Raw genomic sequence first — 21,509 nt, 5'->3', positions numbered from 1 at the left:
GGCTGCATTTCCTTCACCTCCCAGAAGCTGGCGCTCTGGTTTAGGCTGCTTACAGGCCAGGCCAGGCAGCTCAAGGCAGGACTGTGTTAAGTGCTGGGGGAGAGCCGGCAGTCCAGCCAAGGGGGCGCGCCAAGATACTCAAACAACCGCCCTGGGCAGCGAGGGGAGGGGAAAGAGAAGAAAGAAACTGGGTGTGAAACCCTGAAAAGGAGATGTGGCGACAAGCCAGCGGGGAAACGCAAGGCAGCAAAAGCCAGCTGGATGCAACAGGTCACGCACCGAGACAGAGCCAACCAAAACGAACACGCCGCGAGAACAGCCCAGCCACGAACCAGCGCAGGGTGTGAAAGGCAAACTCTGCATGGAGAGCTGGGACGGGTTCCACCTGGAGACAGCCTGCCGGGCCCCCCGCTTTCTGACTGATGGGAAATTGAACCCTGGGGCGCCTCTGTACAAAGCCAGGGGGTGGGGGAGGGGGGTACATGGGTCAGAGTGACAGGACCAGGTGTGTGCTGTTCAGTGCATGGGCCCCTGCTGCTGCCTGCGTCCCACCAGCACCATGGAGAGATCCTGCCTCTCAAGAAGCCAAGCTTGCCGCAGGCAGATGCTCCTGGATCCAGCAGTGGAGAAGGAGCAGGAATGGAGGAGTCCCTGACATGGGACCCGACGAGAGAGGGTCCCCACGTCTGGGGTGTTGCTCGGTTCCAGGCCTGCGAGGGAGACGACTGCCAAGTCAGGATTGAGATCGAAGGGCTGGGGCGCAGGAGAGTCAGCCAAGGCTCATCTCCCTCTCTTTAATACTCACTCGCCCCACAATCCATCCCCCACCCCCCTACCCCCAATTCTTCCTGCAGCCAGACGGTTTCCGAGCTTCCCCCACGGGGTGCTGGCACCTCTCTGTGGGCCTGCTGACATCTCCGGCTTTGCTTTCTCGTTTTTAAAGACACGCTTCCCATAACTGCGCCCTGGAGTCGCGCAGAGGCAGCGGGCAGAGGCGGAGAAACAGCCTCTGCCCAGCACAATCAGGCTGAACGGGGAGCGGCTGGATGGGAGGATCCCAGGCCTGGAGCTGAGAGACACAGCTGCTCTGACATTTCTCACCCCTCTAGCGATTCAGAGCTGCATTGGTGCAGTAAACGAGGTTCCCCTGGCAGTTTGATCCTCAGGCTGGCAGCGTTTCCCTCCCACCCCCGGGCCCCCACTGAAGACTGTAGGTGTTTTGCCATTGGTTTCAATGGGAGCAGAAGATGACACTTCCATAGCCCCTTCCATCCAAGGGCCTCGGAGTGTGTTATCAATAGGTAATTATGACTCCCCCTCCCCCCCCAACCTCCACCATCACTTGAGAATCCACATCTCCAGTTTACAGGTTGGGCCATATCTCAAGGGACCATGTTGTCAATCACGGGACTCTGCGCTCTGCAGAAACCTGGCCACCCTCTGTGGTGCCCAGAGGGGAGCTGAGCTCTTTTGAAAAACTGTCAAGGAGTAAATGGCTCCTGGGAGACCTGCCTCCGAGTCCGCTGCTCTGACCGACTGCACTCCCTGCCTGTCTTTGCAGCATCCGAGGAGTTTTGACGCAACCCCCTGCCAGCAGGCTGGGCTGCCATCTACCGAGGTGCTATGATGGTGTGCTGCCAGGGAGAAACCCACGACAGGAGAAGGCTCCTTCACCAGACTGAAGGAGGATCTAAAAATCAACACGTTGCAACGTGCGTCGGGAGGCGGGCGGGGAGTTTTCATATTCAGGCCGACACCATGCAGCACGCTCACTCCTTTCCATGCCCTGAGCTGACCCAGGCAAGCCTGGCGCGTACACGCACGCACACACAAACACGCGCTAAGGAGGGGGACGGGGGAAGCACGGCAATCTCGAGCAGCCAGGAGTCCGCGACCATGCCTGAGCAACAGAAAAATCAACCAGGAGCAGCCCGAATTGACTCATCAGCCGGAAAGAGGCACCCAGGTAGCTTGAGAAGGGGAACAGGGTTCTCAGCTCACACGGATGGTCAGGCAAAACAGCAGCTGCCCACAACAGAACCTGCAGTTGTGTGGCCACCCCGCAACCCACGTCCATTGCAGAGAAGGAGATGCAAACTGGAGCAAGCATTAAAAATACCCCATTACACTGCAAGGCACTTTCATTCCAGGCAGGAAGTGGGTGGATTGGCAAAAAAATGTGGGAATCTTTCCATCCCAAGGGCTTTTAACTAAGGCCAGGGAAGAGGATAGTGAAGGGGAGAGGAGAGAGAGATCGACATTAGGGAATGCCGTTGGCTAAGGAGAAGGGTAGAAAGCAGACCTCTGAGCAGAGACATCCCGGTTGGGAGCGGTAGGGTACTGTGCAGACGCACGTCCTTTCTCCAAACAGGCAATGCTGTAAAACACAAGACAAAGAGAGAAAGAAAAAGAAAGAGAGAAAGAAAGAAAAGGAGGAGGAGGAAAACAGACAGACACAACTACAGAGACCTTCCCTTTGCCCCCATCACACCCTGCCTCTCCCAAATTCCTAACCCCCTCTCCCATCTCCCCTCACCTAGAGGCGGCTTTCAGCTCCTACCACCCTTGTTTGAAAGCAGAAAGGAACTTAAAAAAATAACCCGTTGACGGGCAGATTGGGCTATTTTGTTTCCTTCCCTGGCTGCTGGAGAAGAGCGAGCTGCGGGGCTGAGAGTTCATTAGGCAGGTATCTGTGAAAGATTAAAGCATCGTGTTGCCATGTTAATAGACTGCCTTTCATTTCCTTCCCCTCCATAGGCTCTAGTTACGCTAAATCTTCTTCACTAGACGCTGGCTATCAGCAGCAATCTTCCTCCAGAAACTTGAGAGTTTGTAGGCAACCCCGAAGGGGCTTTGATGTGCACAGCAGGGCATACGGCTGGACTCACACACCCTAAATCCCCCACTTTGGGCTGGTACCATCAGCTTCCACCTTGCTGTAAAAGGAGACCCCCCCCACCGGATTTCTGCAGGGAGGTTCCTATTCCCTGCCCCAACCTGGGCCCTCCCAGGGGAAGGGATGCTCTAGATCCCTGAGGTCTCCCCCTTGCTCCCTATAGTGGAGACAGGAGGGAACATCAGAGATTGTAATAGGGACATACAGGTGGGTGGGGGCCCATGGAGGAATTTCCTTAGTGCCTCTTTCTCTGCAGAGCAGATCCAGTACAGACAGCGTGTAGCCAGCTTCCCCCACACTGCCCCTCAATGCGCCTCCACCCTGACTGGGCGGGACCCCATCTCTACGTCCCTGCAGTGTCCCACGCTGTGGAGAAGAGGCAGGACTCGGGCAGAATGAATCTACAGATTCTTTATGGAGGCTGCTAGACACAGAGCCTGGATCTCTAGCTCCCTTCTGGAGCAGAACTGAGCGATCACATGGACCTAAATCTCCATGTCTTGGCCTACGAAGCATCCAACTCTGCTTCAGCTCTCATGCTTAGTGTCACCTCACAATGTCTCCCTAAGCCCTGTCCTGCACTACAGCCTCCTTGGCCAGCCTGTCAGAAAGGAAAAGTTCATGTCGGTAAGCGTGCTTTTGTGTGGCGGACGGGTGCCTAGCCAAGACTGCACTGAGATCGCAACCCCATTCTATGCAGGTCACTTCTGGTCTGGTGCTGGGTTTGAACTGGTAACCTGGAGGCGGAAGTCTCCAGATCGCACAGGGCAGGTGGCAGCTGGGGGAAGGAGTAGGCTGACATGGGAGGAGAAGGCCTCTGGCATGACTGCACTGCATGGTGGTTTGCTAGGAGGCAGAACTGAGCTGTCACATGAACTGAGCAAGCATCAAACTCTGCTTCACCCTGGATTTTATTTACTTTCCATCCCACGAGCACATGCTCTTGAAAGGAACAGTGTGTGGGCCTGCTCTCCTGGCTGGCTGCACGGCCTGCAGGGAGAGGAGGAAAGGGAAAGCCATCAAATGAAGGAGAATCAAAACAGGAGGAGGAGAGAAGCTGCCCTGTATGGGATAGGGCAGGGTTGAGACAAGAATTGCAGAATCTGCCAAACATTTGTTTCCAGGAGCCAGCAAGGAACAGACATGCCGAGATGCCTTGTTGCCAGATCCTGCTCTCATTGATGGTGGTGTAAATCTGGAGTGACTCCACTGAAGCTAGCAGAGCTGCTTCAGATTTACACCCTAACAGAGATATAGGGCTGGATTTTCCGAAGGGCTGAGATATTAGGGTTTGATTCCAAGCCCATTGGAATCAGTGGAAAGACTTCAACTCTCTTCAATGGGCTTTGGAACCCAAGGAACGGAACCTGAGAAGCAGCCCAACAGGGGAAGGAAGGGATATAGCTTGAGGAACGAAAACAAAGTCTAGGGCTGCTGACTTTCACAATTTTATCACAAGTCTTGCCGTAGTTGCTGTTTTACCTAAAACCCCAACTCTTGGAGTCCTCTGAATACATGAGAATCTATAAGTTCACTCGGAAAAGAAAAGCAAGTTTCTAGCCTTCGTGGGTGCAGAGAAAAACTTGAAAAAGTGACTCCTAATGGTTCAACAACCAGAAATGACCTCCAAGAGTAGTTAAAAAAAAATGCCATGATTCCATTATGCCAATCTGATGAGTGACAAATGTTTTTTAAGCTGGCAGGGTTGGTAATATTGAGACTCTGGCACCAGGAGGGCAAAGCCAGCCAAACAGTCCCGGAAAAGTGCGGTTCATCTAAGACTCTTCTCAGAAGGTTTGACACGATACAAGAGCAGTTTGAAGATACAACCTGAGATCAGCAAGTCTTCCACTCGATGCCGGTCGGTGGGCTGCCTGTGCTTAGCCCATCCTGTTTCCTGGGCAACCGCTGAATTTCATAACCGGTGGCTTCCACTGCCATAGAAACCCAGGCCCCCATCCTATCCCACAACCCAGATCTCTTAAAATAGCCTTCAGCAGAAGGTCAAAAGATCCACCCCCCCACAGCTCCTGCCCAGAGATGAGACAAACACAGATGAGACCATCAGAGAGGAGCAGCACAGGGAAGAGTTCCTTACGGCGGGCACCTAGAACTGAGAAAGGCTGGAAAGCATGGCGAGGGCAATGAAAGGGACTTGGGAGACTGGCACTACCCAGGAGGCGGGATGGGCAATGAGAGCTGCTTCCGAGTTAGGTGATACAGCGTGTGTGCCTGGCAGGGAGCAGATGGATGTGGGACATGGACCGAACACTCAAGATGCTTCGTCTTGTTATTATTGTCCAAAGCACTTTTTCCCCTCCGTTACAGGACACATCGGACGCAGACGACACCGGAGCAGAGAGGGAGAGAGAAACGGCAGCAACGGAGAGAGAGGAGAGAGACAGATGGTACTTGGGATCAGGAAAAAGGAAGAAGAGGAGGAGGGGATGGATCTTACCCGCCTGTAGGTCATGAAGGGGAAGAGGGGCCGCCTAGTGGCTACAGGGACATGGACACGACTTACCCCTGGCATCTGGACAGCACGGCTCCTCCTCTGCCCTGTTATGTGTGAAAGCCGGAAGGGGCGTGGGGCATTTTCCTGCTGGGGGTGGGTAGCAAAGGAGGCGGGGGAGATGCACAAGGACAACCGGCGGTCCCGCTTACCACAAGGGCCCTCATGCTTCACGGGGATGGCGGCTTTCTGCTGGCACTCCGCCTTCTGGCGCTCGCAGTCGTTGCTGTAGGTCCGGCTGTCCCTGGCGCAGACGGGCCGGTAGGCGCCGTCGCAGGTGATGCGGTCGCAGGAGCAGCGGGCGGTGCCGCGGCGGTTGAGGCACACGGCGTTGAACTTGCACTCAGCCTGGCACTTGTCTGGAACGGAAAGAGGAAGGCACCACTTACACCCTGCGGCTGGGACGCAGGAGTCGGGCTTGTTGGCGTTGAGCTCCTAGCAGGGCTCCCAACTTTGGGGGGCAGCAATGGGCGGGGGCCTGGGGCCAAGGGGACTCCGGTGGGGAACAGGCTGAGGGGCGTTCAGGTCAATACGCCTGGGTACAGCCCAGCTCCTGCTAATGGACGGACGAGCAGATTCGGAAGCAACAGTCCCCTCCCCACCCTCCAGGATTATTGAGTCTTCTCTGCTGTCCGTAGTGCCAGGGTCACCAGAACACCGGATTCCCTACCCAGTCTGGGACCACCTGGCCCCTGCCTCTAGTAGTGACCAACACCGGATTCTTCGCGTGGTCAATGGAGCCAGATGACAAAGGTGGGGCCAGGCTGAGAAGGGGCAGCTTCCCTGTCCAAGTCCAGCAGGTTTAGCTGGGGCAGGAGAGCGTCTCATTCCCCTCGGCAGCACCCGTTGGTGGGGCACCCCAGGGGAGGAAACAGGCACCCTGTAACCCGAGCTCCCTGCTGTCAGGCAAGTCGCTGAGAGGTACTTACCCTGAGGCTGGCAGTGCCCCGAACGCACCTTCTGGATCTCCAGCCCCCGGATGGCGCCCGACCGCCCCATGATGCACTCGTTGTCGTAGGTCACCCCGTCGTCGCCACACACCGGGTCCCTCTTCGGAGGGCAGTTTTCAGGCCGGGAGAGCAGGTCTGCTCTGCGAGTGCGGGGGTTCACCCGGCACACCCGGTTCATGTCGTTGAGAGTGCTCCTGCAGGGGTCTGTGCACAGAACAGAGGGCAAAGGAGAGGGGAGCTCTCAGACCAGCACAGTCATCTCCAGGGGCAGTCCACGCCCAACAGGGTCAGGCCATTCTAATCCTGGCCCCATCACATCCCAGGCCAGCTCTTCGCTGCACTGGTGCTCCCTTCTCTCTTGGTATCAACAAGGCTCTGTTGAAGTAAGACCCCGTCTCCAGATGGAGAGAGCCTGGGGATTCATGCTGACAAGAAAGCTTTGCTGACAAATTCAGGGGCTGAGGGTTCGGCCCAGACAGTCACTGTCCCAGTCACTCAGAGCCAGGAGTATGTGCAAAAGCAAGTGAGACTTGAGTAACACCAAGGTGAGCCAGGATGGTCTAACCCGCCCCCCCTGACAGCCCTGCCAATGCACCTGAACCCTGGCCTGCAGCTCTCTCTTCTGCCCCACAAACAGCTAGGGTTGGCCACCCTCCAGGATTGTCCAGGAGTCTCCAGAAATTAGATTACGTCTTGTGGTGGAACCTCCAGGAACATGTCCAACCGAAAGTGGCAACTCTGCTGGTGCCACTTGATCCCCACCTGGCTGTAGAGCCTGTTGACATCCCAGCCCTACCCACTAGTGGGATGACCACGAAGACCCAGTCAGATGACCACTAAGACAAGGCTGAGATCAAATGTATTTCAACTGTGAGAGGAGCTTTGGGAGCTCAAGGCTCAACCTCCCAACACTTTCCCCCACACACCACGGGTGGGGAGAGCTGCCCCTCTCGGGGAGAAGTCTTCTATCCTTTTAGCCAAGGCAGACAGGACTCCCTCTAGAGCCAGGCTAATATGGTTCCCTAATATGCCCATGGGTCTTCTCCTGGGCAACACACACCATAGAACCACACTGGAAGGGACCCGAAGAGCACGTGCATCCAGCCTCCCAGCAGAGGCAGGCTTGACCATCCCTGGCGGCGTCTTTCTGACCTGCTCCTGAGGTGCTCTGAGCTGCTAGGGGCACTCGCTCCCTGGGGGCCTGCTCAGTTTTACAACCTTCCCATCTACTCCCTGCCCTGGGTGGCTGGGTTGGGAAATCCAGGCCTGTGAGGGAAGATCCCTGAGGACAGGACAGGCTACACGCTGCCTTCCCCCCTGACATAATCCAGGCTTATCCGGATCACCTTCGCCACCGATCCGTGCTCACATTAGCATAGTAAATACACGTGCAAAACAGGCACCATCTATATGCTAATCCCTTCTCAAGTCCTGGGCCTTTTAGTCCCCCCACCTCCTTTTTGTTTTTTTGCCAAGTGGAAATACCTGGACAGCACAGAGGCATTTTCAGCCGTAATTGTAGACACAGGATTGAATTTTTCTCCCCTTTTAATCTGAACATACTGAAATCCCTGCATGCCCTACAATCCCCCCGAGGCTCTGGCATGCCAAGGGGCGAAACCCAGTAGTAACACATTCCCCTGCCTTCTGGGAGAACCCCCACGCCCTTCCCCAGAGCTGGCCCAATACAGAGCTGCAGCTCAGCTCTTTGCTTGGTCCATTTTAGTCAGCACAGAGATTAAGTGGGTGCCAGGGTATTTGGTCCCCTCCAGCCTGTTCCCCACCAGCCCCCAATGCAGGATGGCCCCCCACAGCGATGGTTCCCAGACCATGCTTCAAAGACCACAGAGCACTGACTGGGGATCTGTAAGGAGCTGGATAGTCCCATGACGCTAGCTTCTCCTTCTGCTTTCTTTCCAGATCCTAACTCCCCTGTTTCCTCTACGGCTGGATCCAAACCTCATCCGGGTCAGTGGAAGGACTCGACGGGATTTGGATCGGGGCCCTAGTGTTACTTTTCCAGGTAAGCAATCGCAGTAGCTGCCGCTGGCATGCAAGGGGGTTGTGCAAAGGAAGGGAGGTGGGGTTCCCAGGATGGTGACTAGGGGTACGTCTACATAGCAAAATAAAGACCCACCCGGGTTGACTGACATGGGCTAGTGCTGCGGGGCTCCAAATAGCAGCGTCGACATTCGGGCTTGGGCTGCAATCCCGGGTCTGAACCTGGTGGGGGCGGGGAGGGCCTCGGAGCCTGAACGTCTACACTGATCATTTCAGCCCCGCCATGCGAGTGCCACAAGCCCAAGTCAGCTGAGCCGAGCTCGGAGACTCGCTGCCGCGGGGTGTTCTAGCTGCGTGGCCCGCAGGCAGGGAAACAAGACTCCTCTGTTCAGGTGTGGCCCCCGTGACGAAAAGGTTTGTGAATACCCTGCCTCCCCCTGTCCGAAATTGCCTCCTGCTGCCCTTGGACACTGGTTTCACTGCTCAGCGGCTTTCGCTTTGAGGAACCGGTTCCCGGCACTCAGCCTGAATGCTTACTTTGCTCAACTGCATCGTGTTACTTCTCACCCACCCTAAAGTCCCCTGGGGGTTTACACACCTCGAAGCACCTGCAGACAGGTCTGCTCCTTTAGGGCTCAATCCTGCCAGGGGCTGAGTGCCAGGGAACTGGTTGGGGCTGAAGTCAATCATGACCTTGCGGCACTGGCTCCTAGTTTTTCTCTTTCCTCCTACGCCAGCCCATCCAGCCCTTTAATCGCTCGTGTTCCTCTTCTCTGAATTCCCTTCCATTTCGCCAGCTCCTTCTAATGCTCAGCTGTCCAGAGCCGAACACAGCTTCCAGGTGCCGTCTGGAGAGTGTTCCCTGGCCCCTTGTAGCCTCCTGCCCCTGCTTGGGGTGATTTTGTGACATCACGGCAACTTGGTGGACTGCAGAAATGAACAGCTCTCCTGGAGTCTAGCCTCCCCACACCACAGACAGGGTATCTGGCACGTGTCCCTACCAACCTGGTGCTTTTCCTAATGAATATGGTCACTTTTAATCGCAAAGCTGCACAGAGGTAATTAAACGCGACAGAAGCTGTCCTGGGCAGTGACAGGGCAAGACGTACTCCCCGGGGATCGGTGTCACTCTAGGTGACCGATGGGTTCCTTTCATGAGGGGAAGTGACCTGTTTCTTCAAGGCCTGTCACCTAGGCTGCTGGAGATGCAGTTTGGCAGGAGAGGCCTGCAGCCAATTCAGGGCAGGGGGGAAACGGGGGGTCAGAGGCTGCAGCCACTTTCCAGATCATTCGCGATAGGCCTGTGTGCCCAGCCATGAGGGACTGAAGCTCTGTATGAGCCGCTGTGAAGCCTGACTCCTTCCCAAGCCAGATGGACCAGGCATGAGAAGGGGAGAAAGAGGAGCTCTTCCGGTATAAACCACTGTCCCAGCTCTTGTAATGGGGAGCCCCCAACCGCTGCTCTGGGGAAACCACTGCTGTGGCTCTGGTCCTCAGATGCTCCTAGGGAAGCCACAGTCTCAGCTGGAGGCTGGGCTTCTCCCTGTCCCAGCTCACAAACTAGAGAGCGGTCTCCTCCTGCCCAGACCCCATTTCCCCATCAGTCAGGTACCCCCTCCTCCCAGCCCCGGTGCCAGGCTGCCCCCCCGGCAAGCCCTTGGAAAGGAACTGAAGGCCCAGTAGAAACTCGAAGAGGCAGTAACTTCAGATGGCAGGGTGTGGCTGAACAGACTGGATGCTGGGCGCGATTGTTTTGCCCGGGGCTTTTCCTGTTCCCTGCTGCTTAGACCGCTCTCTGAAGCCCCAAAAGAGAGGAATCGCCCCACTGCGCTTTGGCCTGTACCATGCGGTGGCCCGATTCCCTCCCCCAGCATTTCCAAGGGGGTCAGGCCTGAACACCGAAGCATTTCCTGCTGATTCCCGACACCGGTAAAACCGAAGGCGGCTCAGGCCACCAGACGCAGCTGTGTTAGCCCACTGCCACCCTGCGGCTCTAGGCATCCTCACAGCCCCCTCCTGGTGCTTTAATTCCCATCGTTAGAGCCCAGCACACACTCCTGCCTGCAGCTTGGAGGGCTGCTAGCCGGCTGGCCCAGCACTGAGTGAGAGGGGGCCTTCAGAAGTGCCTCTCCCCCCCCACCCCGAGCTGGAGCTGGCGGGCTCCCCCGGTGCAGGCGGGCGACTCACCGCAGGGCCCGTCCAACTTCTTGAAGACGTTCTCCTGCTTGTCGCAGGCGTGCTTGTTGAGCAGGCACTCGCTGCGGTAGTCCTTGCCGTCGCTGCCGCACACCGTGCTCTCGGCCGTGCCGCCGCACGAGGACGGGCAGATGCACTTGGCCGCCTGGCCGTCCGTGGAGCGGGCGCAGGTGCTGCCGAAGCTGCACGTCACCTCTGCGCAGGGGTCCTTGGAGCCTGGAGAGACAAGAGACACGGCACTGCTGCGTGAACGCGGCACAGCCCCTGCCCCGCGTCCCTTCACTTTCCAGCCTCCTCCTCTTCTCACGGCCTCCCCCACCACACCCGGGCAGGTCTCACAAGGATGAGACGGGGGGGCCCCGATCCTTCCCCCCTGCCCGGTTGAGGACAAAGGCAGGCGCAGCACACGGCATCCTGGACTGCACGCTCCTTGCTCAGTGGGGCCCTCAGCCAGCAGCAGCCCGGACAGCCCTCTGTTAAGTTCAGGGCTTTCACACGAATCTAGAGTGACCAGATGTCCCAGTTTTATAGGGACAGTCCTGATTTTTGGGTCTTTTTCTTATATGGGCTCCTATTACCACCCACCCCCGTCCTAATTTTTCACACTTGCTGTCTGGTCAGTCTACACGAATCATTCTCCTCCCACAACAAAACGGAGCATCCTGCCCTCGGAGTCCTGGGGTCTGCGGGTGGTGAGTCGGATACCAGGTGGAAGGCAGAGCAGCAAGGGCCGAAATCCAGCCCAGCTCCGACAGGGCCGGTGCAGGGGACATTTGCATTTCAGCTCCCCCCACTGCTCTGGCCACGCGAGGGCCTAACCTATCCCTGCATGAGCACGAGGGACGCAGACAGGTGATCGTCATCAACATCCGAATCCAGGCAAATCCCACCGGGGCGTCGCCTTCTTGCAGATCACGTGCCCCCTGATCGAAATCTAGCTAGATCCTTAAGATCGGCTGGCTGGCGGAGCAGCGTACAAGTGTCACTGGCCATTTTATCGCACCACCAAAGCTTTTGGCAACCACATGATCACAGCGAGGTGAAGCAAGGATCAGTTATTCAAGGCTTCACAAGAGTCATGCCTGGTTAATTGTGTGCTATGCACTCCTCACATATCATACAGTGACCAGTTCTCAACCAGGGGTATGTGTACATCTGGGGGTACTCAGAGGTCTTCCAGGGGGTACATCAGCTCCTCTAGATATTTGCCTAGTTTTACAACAGGCTACATAAAAAGCACTAGCGAAGTCAATCCAAATTACACTTTTATACAGACAATTTTTATGCTTCTCTATATACTGAAATGTAAGTATAATATTTATGTTCCAGTTGATGTATTTTAGAATTATATGGTAAAAATGAGAAAGGGAGCAATTTGTCAGTACTAGTGTGCTGTGACACTTATGTATTTTGTGGCCGATTTTGAAAGCAAATTGTTTTTAAGTGAGGTGAGACTTGGGGGTACGCAAGACCAATCAGACTCCTGAACGGGGTACAGCAGTCTGGAAAGGTTGAGAGCCACAATCCACGTGTGAACCCGGCATGCTGAAAGGCGCCAGATCTGATGTGGGGCCTCGGACCGTCATTGGTGGGACTCATCAGTAATAAAGCCCTGCAGTTGCCCAGACTTTCCCTCACTGTCATTACAGTACAGAGTGACTTTGTCTCCACTTGGCTCTGAGCTGTCCATCATGCTCTAGCTAGGGACAGAGTCTGGCAAGATGCCGAGTACCTGATCCAGTGAAGCGCTGAAATATGCAGGGGGGATAGCTCAGTGGTTTGAGCATTGGCCTGCTAAACCCAGGGTTGTGAATTCAATCCTTGAGGGGACCATTTAGGGATCTGGGACTAAAACTGGGGATTTGGTCCTGCTTTGAGCAGGGGGGTTGGACTAGATGACCTCCTGAGGTCCCTTCCAACCCTGATATTCTATGCACTTCGCTTTCTGCAGGTGAGTAATGCCGCTGAACTCAATGTGGCTGCTCACGTGCGTAAAGTGAAGCATTTGCCTCAGGGCTTGGCTGGATCCAGGCCAGACTGTGCAGCCTCTCCCTGGATCGAGCCTGCGGGGACTGCTCCAAAACCGACCAACGTCAACCAACGTCTCGCCATTGGCTTCAGCTGGACTTGGGATCAGGCCCTACAGGCCTGATGTTGCAAGATGCTGCACATCCGTTCCTGAAATCAACAGGAGCGGAGGGTGCTCAGCTGTTTGCAGACTCAGTCCCTAAATCCAGGGGAGACAAAGAAGGGGAAGCCCTCGCCCAGCCAGCTGACGCTTCAGACAAATCTCTATTTCCCAGCCTCCCACTCCCAATTCCCCTAGCTCCCCGCACTGCGATCTCTATTCGAAGCCCAAGCTCTGGGAGACTCTAGCTCCAGCAAACAAGCAAAACAGGGATCCTCAAGGTACCGCCAGCACAATGTAATTGGAGGAAGAGCTCAAGGAGCAATTTCCTCGCTGACAGGGATGGGCCCAAATTTATTTGTCAGCTTTTTTCTTTTTTTCTTTTAATTTGTCACTTTTTTTATGATTATTATTTTAAATAAATCACTCGGCGCACTCTCGCTTCTGATGCGGGCCCCGGCAGGAATGCTGGGTGCAGATTTATTGTGAGCCAGAGAGCCGCGCTCGGGAAAGGTCAAGTTAATTTACTCTGAGATGAGGAGACGAGGGGCTCATTTACACAGCTCCTCGTTCGCAGCTGGTGCATGCCAGCCCAGGGAAGGGCCTTTATTAGCCTCATGCACCTGGCCTCCTGGAAAAATCTCCATCCCCGAGGAAGGGGCTCACTTAGATGTGTGTGGGGGCTAATCTGTCACATTGGCTCTCCGGAGCAGGTGAACAGTTCTTGCTTCTGGGGGCAGTGTTGCCTAGTGGTTAGAATCCTGGCCTTAGATGAGTTTTGTTCCTGGTTCTGCCACTGAGCAGCTGCATGACCCTGGCCAAGTTACTTCACCTCCCTGTGCCTCAGTTTGCCTGTTTGCTAAATGAAGATAATGATGTTTGAAAGGGCTTAGAGCCCTATGGGTGAGGAGTGTTACAGGCAGGGCTGAAAGAGATTTTCTTCACTTTCACTGCTTGGTGGAGGCTCTCATGCTTTATGGGATGACAAAAGCTGGTGGGGCATCTTCCCCCTAGCACCGAGGGACACCGGCACCGAGGGGAAGTGGAAGAGGCATTAGTAAAGCCAGCCTCAGGCTGAGTGGTCAGGTAGTGGGGGTTAGCGAATCACTAAGGAGCCATCTACACTGCGAGCTATGGGGTCTGGATCAGCTGACTCAGGCTCATGAGGCTCGTGCTATGGGTCAAAAATAGCAGCGTAGACGGTCAGGCTCGGGCTTGACCCTGGGGTCCCGGACTCTCCCCACTCACTGGGTTTCAGAGCCTGAGCGAGAACATCTACACTGCTGTTTTTAGCTCTGCAGCCGGAGCCCCGCGAGCCGGAGTCAGCTGACCTGGCTCCGAGACACCGGGTTTTGTTTGCAGTGTAGCCATACCCTGAATGGCCCCCTGCCCTCAGGCCTGATACCTCAGAGTGGCATTTGGGGGTGCTGTGCTGCTGGAGGTAGCATCTTTGGAACAAGATGTAAAACCTACAGCTTATCCGCTTGTGATCTTTAAAGAAACCACAGCTCCTTTTCACAAGCCCAGGGGCATGTTAACCCTGGTGCCCTGGCCAGGTTATTGCCTTCTTCCTCCCAGATGTTCTCTACCTACTCCATGGCACAAGGGAGCCACCTTAACCTAGGCTGTTTCGGAGAGTCGCCGTGCGCCATTCAAGAGTGTCTGCATCCTGCCCCGGTGGTGGACAAAGGATTCTACATTCTGGATCGCAGTCTGTATGCCAGGGATGGTGCTGGCACCAAATCCTTTTCCTTGGATACCCTGCTTCCAGTCTTGGGAGTCTCTCTCCTTCTCCATCCTCCCTGGCACCCTACAATGCTTTGACAGCGTTTGAGGACTTGTGGTGACCGTTCACAGCCCCCACCCTCTCCAAGCTACAGAATGCAAACGGCTGCCTCCCTTTAAGAATGTCGCTGATGCCAGAGCGTCAGGAAGAGGCTGGTACATGGATGCCCATCTTGCCTTGCCGGGGCTCATGCGTGTCCTTGGCTCAACTCACCGCATGCCCCCTTGCTGATGACTTTGATCCGCCTCTGCTGGTTGCACTGGGCTTTCTCCAGCTCGCACTCGTTGCTGTAGGTGGAATAGTCCGAGCCACACACAGGGGCCACCACCACTGGGCAGGTTGTCTTCTTGCAGACACAGGAGGCCTGGGAGGAGTTGGTGGTGCTCCTCTCGCATATGGCTCCGAATCCGCACAGCATTCCTCGGCACACTGCAGGGGAGAGAGACAGAAAGAGGCCAGGTCAGCCTAGACTGCTTATCCAGAGACACAAAATAAGGGGAGCGAAGGTCTAACAGTCACAGCAGCCCGGATTCCTGGGTTCTATACCAGAGTGTAGGAGGGAGTTTATCTAATAGGAACGAGGAAGGACTGAGAGTCCACACTCCTGTGTGCTGTTCCTGACTGCCACAGCCTCACTGTATAAGTTTGAGCAAACTGTGTGCCTCAGTTTCCCCTGTGATGATAATCGCCATCTGCCATACGGAATGCAGGATGGTGTAGTTATTCTCTTTGCGAATCTCTGCTCATTATTTTATCTGTTCAGCACTCCTGGGCTCAGCAAACTGAACACAAAACCCAGGGATAAAGACAGTCCCCAGGAGCTTGCACTCAAGAGACCAAGACAAGACAAGCTGCAGGGGGACATGCAGCAGCCAGCGAGGCGGCTGGAAGAACAAAGCAGTCGCAAGCGTTGTTATTTACACAATGCCCAAAGTGCGCCGGTATGGGCCAGATCCTGCCCTGGTGGGACCGTCGCCACAGACCAGGATGGGAGCAGGATCACGCCGCGATATTCACAATCAGATCCCCTGCCTCGGCACTGCAACGTTTCCCCTGTGTGGGAGACACCCCCCCCCCCCCCCGCCCGCCTTGGGGCCTTTCCCTGCAGATCTGCCTGAGCAGCTTCCTCTCAGCGGCTCCGACAATCTTCCAAGGAGCTGATGCCAAGGGAGGTCTTTCCATGGGCTTTGGATCAGGTCCAAGTTCAGGAACACCCCCTGCCAAACGGGGCCCCAAAGGGAGCGGGCTTTCCACTCTCACAGCTTCTTCCTCACACACGCAGCCGGAGCAGCCCAGACGCTGCACATCCCCATAACGCCAGGGTCCAAGATCGCTCCCACCTCTGCGTCTGGCCCCCCGCTCTCCGCTCGCCCCTCTGTGCTTGCATGACCTGTCTCAGCCGGCCGCAGTTCCCTTCCCACACCCGTGTTGGGCAGCGGGCGAAAGGGCACGGCTGGTCAACGCGCCACTGGGCACATCCGTAGGGCTGTCTGGGTTTAGGGCTGATTGTCTCATCCCGCTCCCAGATACCTGCTCCCAAAGGGGCTCCACCATGCTGGCGAGCCGTGCAGGGCTCCAGGGCAGCGAGATGTGGCGGCTGGTGGCGAAGAGGAGCGTGACCTGCCATGTTGGCACCAGCTTAAGTATGGCGAAAGCGGCACACCAAGGTCCCACCCTGCATGGAGACCTCTTGCCTACCACCTGCTCCGCAGAGTCCCCCGGACATGCAGAGGGCAAGTCTCCTGCACTCTCCTTGGGATGCCGGTCTCTGCAAAGGAGCCACGGGCGCCGACTCTCCAATGTGCCAGAGGGGTGCTCGACCCCCGGCTTCGGCCCAGGTCTTGCCCCCACTCCACCCCTTCCTCCACAGCCCCATCCACACCCCACCTCTCCCCACCCCTGCCCTGCCTCCTCCCGCCCCATTCCGCCCCCTCCCCCAAGCATGGAGAAGGGAGCTGATGGGGAGCTGCCAGTGGGTGCTCAGCAACCACGATTTTTTCCCTGTGGGTGCTCCAGTCCCAGAGCACCCACAGAGTTGGCGCCTATGAAAGGTGCCTTGAGAGTCACTTAAGGCAGGTTTTGCCCTAGATAGCGTCACAGGAAAGCAACAGTCATGGCGCCCTCTGCCCTCCATCCCACACAGGGACACCAGCCTCAGAGAGAGCCGGCGGGAGGAGCAGGGGGGTACTGAGTGAAAGCAAACTCAGTCAGCCAGGAGGCAGCCTGGTCTAGAGGAAAGGGACGGAGCGTTCGGAGAGCTGGGTCCCATTCCTGCTCTGCCACTGCTCAGTGGTGTGACCTTGGGCAAATCGCTTCTCTTCCCGGGGCCTCTCTCCCTCTCCCATCTTTTGTCTTGTCTTGTCTGTTTAAACCATAAACTCTTGAGGGGAGAGACTCTCACTTACTCTGTGCACTATGTCACCTACCACAACAGGGCTTGATCTGGACTGGGGCCTCTAGCCCCTGCTGTGATACAAACAATGAGACAACAAGTGGCCATGAGGACAGGGCGGGTGAAATGAACCAGGTCATGGAGAGATTCTTGACCCCACCAAAGGAGGTAGACAGATGAACTGCCCCTGATCCCCATCCCTAAAGTATTCATAATGACCACACCCCTTCTGACAGGATATCTGGGATCAAGCTTTCCCGAGCCCTCCTCACCAACAGCATTTACTGACACCTGTTCAAACAAGAGAGGAAGGCTATTAAAATAAAAACCTGAGAGCAAAAGAAAAGAAAAATGTCCTCGCCTTGTAACTCTATTCAGTGTGGGGGTAGAAAACACACACACGCAAACACACTATCTTTATACTTTGCAATTTATGCAAATCTACCAGGATCACATGGCTGAGCGCTTTCTAATAGGAGATGCACAAATCTCTTTATCACACACCGTAATCAGAACAGCCAGCACAGACCAGATCGGCACCTGAATTGCTAATGTAACAGGAAAGGTAATTTTTAAGTTGGCAGAGGGAGGGGGACAGGTAGATGCAAACTCAGCCATGTGCAGGTAGGATTTGTGAGCAAAGCACAATCGCAGCGGTGGGACGAGATGAGAGAGCACTCGGACCACTCCCGGAAATGTCACGGACTCGTGCAGAACAATACCCTCCACATACACAGCCATTGTGCACACATATCCAGAGCACACCCTTTCACTGCACATACTATGCACGCATGCTCACACGGAGCACACCCCACATATACCATCGTACTGCACACAAATCCACGGCCTGTACTATCCACCACATATATCTATCGCAGGGGTTCTCACACTTCATTGAACCAGGACCCCCTTCTGACAACAAAAATTACTACACGACCCCAGGATGGGGGACCTAAGTCTAAACCTGCCCGAGTCCCATCGCCCTGGCGGGTGGGCCAAAGCCGAAGCCCAAGGGCTTCAGCCCCAGACAGGGGGCCTGTAACCTGAGCCCAGCCACCCAGGGCTGAAGCCACAATTGGGCTGAAGTCCCGACCCACAGTTTGAGAACAGCTGATCTATCACATACGTGCACACACCCACTACATTTACATTCCAGACACACAGACACACATCCTGCCCACACTTAGGCTCGGCAGAATTCATATTTTTAAAAAATAATTTCAGCGGGTATTTTTAAAGCATTTTAAAGATTTTTATCTATTTAAATTTCCGCACTTATGGGAAATTATGGGGGGGTGGGATGTTGGACAGTGGGGGGCAGAAATAATAAGTTAATGCCAGTAGACACTGAGATTCCAGAGGGTTAAAGCATTGTCACCACTAAAACACAGATCGTTAACATCGCATGTCAAAATAGACAACGTTAATATCCTTATTTCAAACGCCCATAAGTTCTCAAGCAGCATTTTCTTACTTTGCCGAGCTGAAATTCTGATCATTACTGACGGAAACAATTTTTTGTCGGTCTGCGTGTGTACAGCGACATGTACAGATATTTAGCGATAAAAGTCTACACCTTCCAAGCCTACATGTATTACACACACATACCCCCACAGTATAAATGGCTCTCCCGACCCAGACACACTGCACTCACTACACACGCGTCCACCCCAGACACACACACACACGATATACGTTAAATATGGAGACTGACCTACATACTAGAGAGAGAAAAACCATAAAAGGCAAAATAAAAAGCCTGGCAGTGGCTCATTTACACTTCAATTCCCGGCCGCTTGGCTTTGACTGCTTTGAGATGTTGAGCTCATATGCACAACAACAATGCGCCACTAAGAGACTAATATCGTCAAATAAAAAAAGAACTCTCTTTCTCTCCTACCCAATATCTAAAAGCAATTTATCATTTTTATGAAGCTCTGTGGATAGTCTCACTCACTCTTTCCCTTGCTGCTGCTCTCACTCTCTCTCTCTCTCTTTTTTTTTTTTAAATGCAGATGAGTCTGTTTAGCTCCAAGATTAGAGGGTGCAAGAGACGATAGACAGCGTGTGAATATGAAATGCAGGACAAGTGGGGATTTATCCAGCCCCACCCCCCTCTTCCTCTCAAGCAGGTTCTTTGGAGCAGAAGTGTAACTGTGTAGTGCATAATCAAGCTGCTGCTCAGAAGGGAGAGGGGAGGCAGAGACAGGGCTGACGGAGACCAGACTTCTCGAAAGGCAAAGGGAAGAAGCCAGTGCGCCAGATGGGATGCGGGGATGCAGAGCAAACCTCGAGCAGGTTTCAATTAGCTACCTGCTTGCAGAAGACTGGGCAGAACATGAAGGGTGATGGGGAGCGAGGTGGTCGGCTCTGCTGGCAACGACTGCTGGACCTGTAACATATAGGGGCCCAATCCATCCCCCTGCACTGTCCCACGGACACAGTGGGAGCTGGGCCGTGTGCTATTCTGTTTGGGAGAGGGGTGGAATGTCAGCTAACTCCTCAGGAGAGCTCTGTTTCCCACCACCTGTCACCCCTGTACGGGAGCGCCTGAGTCTGACGTCACCAAGTCAAGCTGAGGGGGAGCGGGATCACACTCAGACACCCTGGTGATGGGCATGGAGTACGAGCCTGGAGCACTGAACGGGGATAACCCTAGGATAAGGTGGACGTAACCCCACACACCCATAATTTGCAACCACAAAGGGGAAGAAGGGTGCTCATCAGTGAACTTCGAGTCTCCCCATGGCACCTCACTTCGATTCTTCCCTTGGGGTGCTGCCCCCCGCGAGCAGGATATGGTACCTTGGCGATGTACCATACGCATCCTCTGAACCTGACAATTGTAGGCCAGGCCTGTGCTCTGGGATGCTCAGACCCAGGCGAGACACCAGCTGGCAGCTCTGGTGCAGAGGGGTATGGACATGTCATGGTCCAGCATGCCAGCTCAGGGAGGCAGGCTGGAGGGTGGATGGCTCAGCGGACAGGGCACTGGCCTGAGACTCAGGATGCCACTGCTCTATTCTTGATTTTGCCACAGATTCCCTGCATTACCGTGAGCAAGTCACTTGGCCTCTCTGTGCCTCAGTTCCCCCCTCTGCAAAAGGGGTCCAATAGTACTGCCCTCCCTCGCATGGGGTGTGAAGAGGCGCTCAGACATTACAGCAGCAGGGGCCAGAGAAGTACCAAAGACAGAGTGAGGTTCCCAAGGAACGGGGACGGTAGGAGTGGAGTGTGAAAGCACAAACCTGAGAGCAGGCATTTGTGTGGGGGAGACAGGCTGAGAAGACGAAAGCAGCAATGAAAATGGATACAATCTTTTAGGCCTGTCTGCTGCTGGACCCTGGCCTCATGCCCAGGTGAGCGTGACTGGCAGCGGAAGGAACGAGTGGGCATGGCCTTCACACGCGCGCTTGCGTGTGGAGTTCCCCATAAACAGCCTCAAAACTCACCCATTATCATTTCTTCTAACACAAACTCTCCTTGGCTAGGACGCCTACAAAAAACTTCACAACAGTTTGGCTGCCAGTTTGCTGAGATCAGAGCCCCTACCGTTGACCAGTGTCATCTCATTGCCGTTTCCTCGTTCTCCCCCCATCTGCCTGCCTGTCTATCTGCTCTCTGGTTTTATACTTCGACTATTTTTGGTTCTGTGTTTGTACAGCACCTAGCACCCTGGGATCCTGGTCCAGGATTAGGGTTGCTAGTTGCTTCTGCAGTACAAGCAATAAAGCTAATAGCCGGAGAGATCAGGGCAGGACCCAGGGCTGACAATCAGCCACCCACACTGGTCATTCCCCTTACAAGGACAGGGGGCAGGGGGCAGGTCTCTCCATGTAGGATGCACTGGAGCAGAGATTTACAAGTTCTTGCTACATTTGATTCTAGCCTGAAGGCCAAGCCTGGACTGTGGATGGGAGACTACAAACGTGCATCAGGACCACCACCACGCATTCTCCAGCCACCAAAACGCAGCCTGAGCTGAGCCAATGCAAGGCAAGTCTGGTGGTCTCAGCCATGCACATTTCCCTATCTTTCCATGGAAGAAAGGATTTCCTCCCCAAGGGTGAAGGGCAACAAATGGAAGCGGAGGGCAGGAGATGAGAAGTTTGGGTGGATCAATGCCCAACTGCAACATCCACCCTCTAACTCGTCTGGTGTTGGAGACCTCAGTAGGTTTTGCTGAGGAGGGTCTACATAGAAGCACAGAAATGTGTGGCAGAAAGGGACCTCAAGTGGTCAAGTCCATCCCACTGCACTGAGGCAGGATCAAGTAAACTTGGACCATCCCTGACAAGGGTTTGTCCAGCCTGTTCTTAAAAACCACCAATGACGGGGATTCCACAACCTCCCTTGGGAGCCTAGTCCAGCGCTCAAACACCCTTAGAGTTAAAGTTTTTCCAAACATCTAACCTAAATCTCCCTTGCTGCACATTAAGCCCATTACTTCTTGTCCTACCTTCAGTGGACATGGAGAACAATTGATCACCATCCTCCTTATAATAGCTCTTAACATATTCAGAGACTGTTATCAGGTCCCCCCACCCAGTCCTCTTTGCTCAAGACTAAACATGCCCCTTTTTTAACCTTTCCTCATAGGTCAGATTGTATCAACCTTCTCTCATTTTTGATGCTCTCCTCTGGACTC

The 21,509-nt window shown here is 54.8% G+C and overlaps 1 protein-coding gene across 5 annotated transcripts in view; it reads right to left on the bottom strand.

Annotated features, from left to right (window-relative positions):
- The window catches only part of AGRN (agrin), a 221,845-nt gene that overhangs the window by 58,460 nt on the left and 141,876 nt on the right, over positions 1 to 21,509 (bottom strand). For all 5 annotated transcript variants that reach the window (XM_084651717.1, XM_084651719.1, XM_084651718.1 and 2 more), the window contains 4 exons: positions 14,683 to 14,898; positions 10,547 to 10,771; positions 6,338 to 6,562; positions 5,561 to 5,767 (listed from right to left, as the gene is read on the bottom strand). In XM_084651717.1, the coding sequence (XP_084507843.1) occupies positions 5,561 to 5,767; positions 6,338 to 6,562; positions 10,547 to 10,771; positions 14,683 to 14,898 (873 nt within the window). The remainder of the gene's footprint in view (positions 1 to 5,560; positions 5,768 to 6,337; positions 6,563 to 10,546; positions 10,772 to 14,682; positions 14,899 to 21,509) is intronic.

Source organism: Lepidochelys olivacea (genome assembly GCF_965140295.1).
Source record: "Lepidochelys olivacea isolate rLepOli2 genome assembly, chromosome: 18".
NCBI lineage: Eukaryota > Metazoa > Chordata > Testudines > Cheloniidae > Lepidochelys > Lepidochelys olivacea.
Note: the sequence above shows the minus strand (reverse complement) of the source record. Positions and strands in the feature narration are given on the sequence as shown.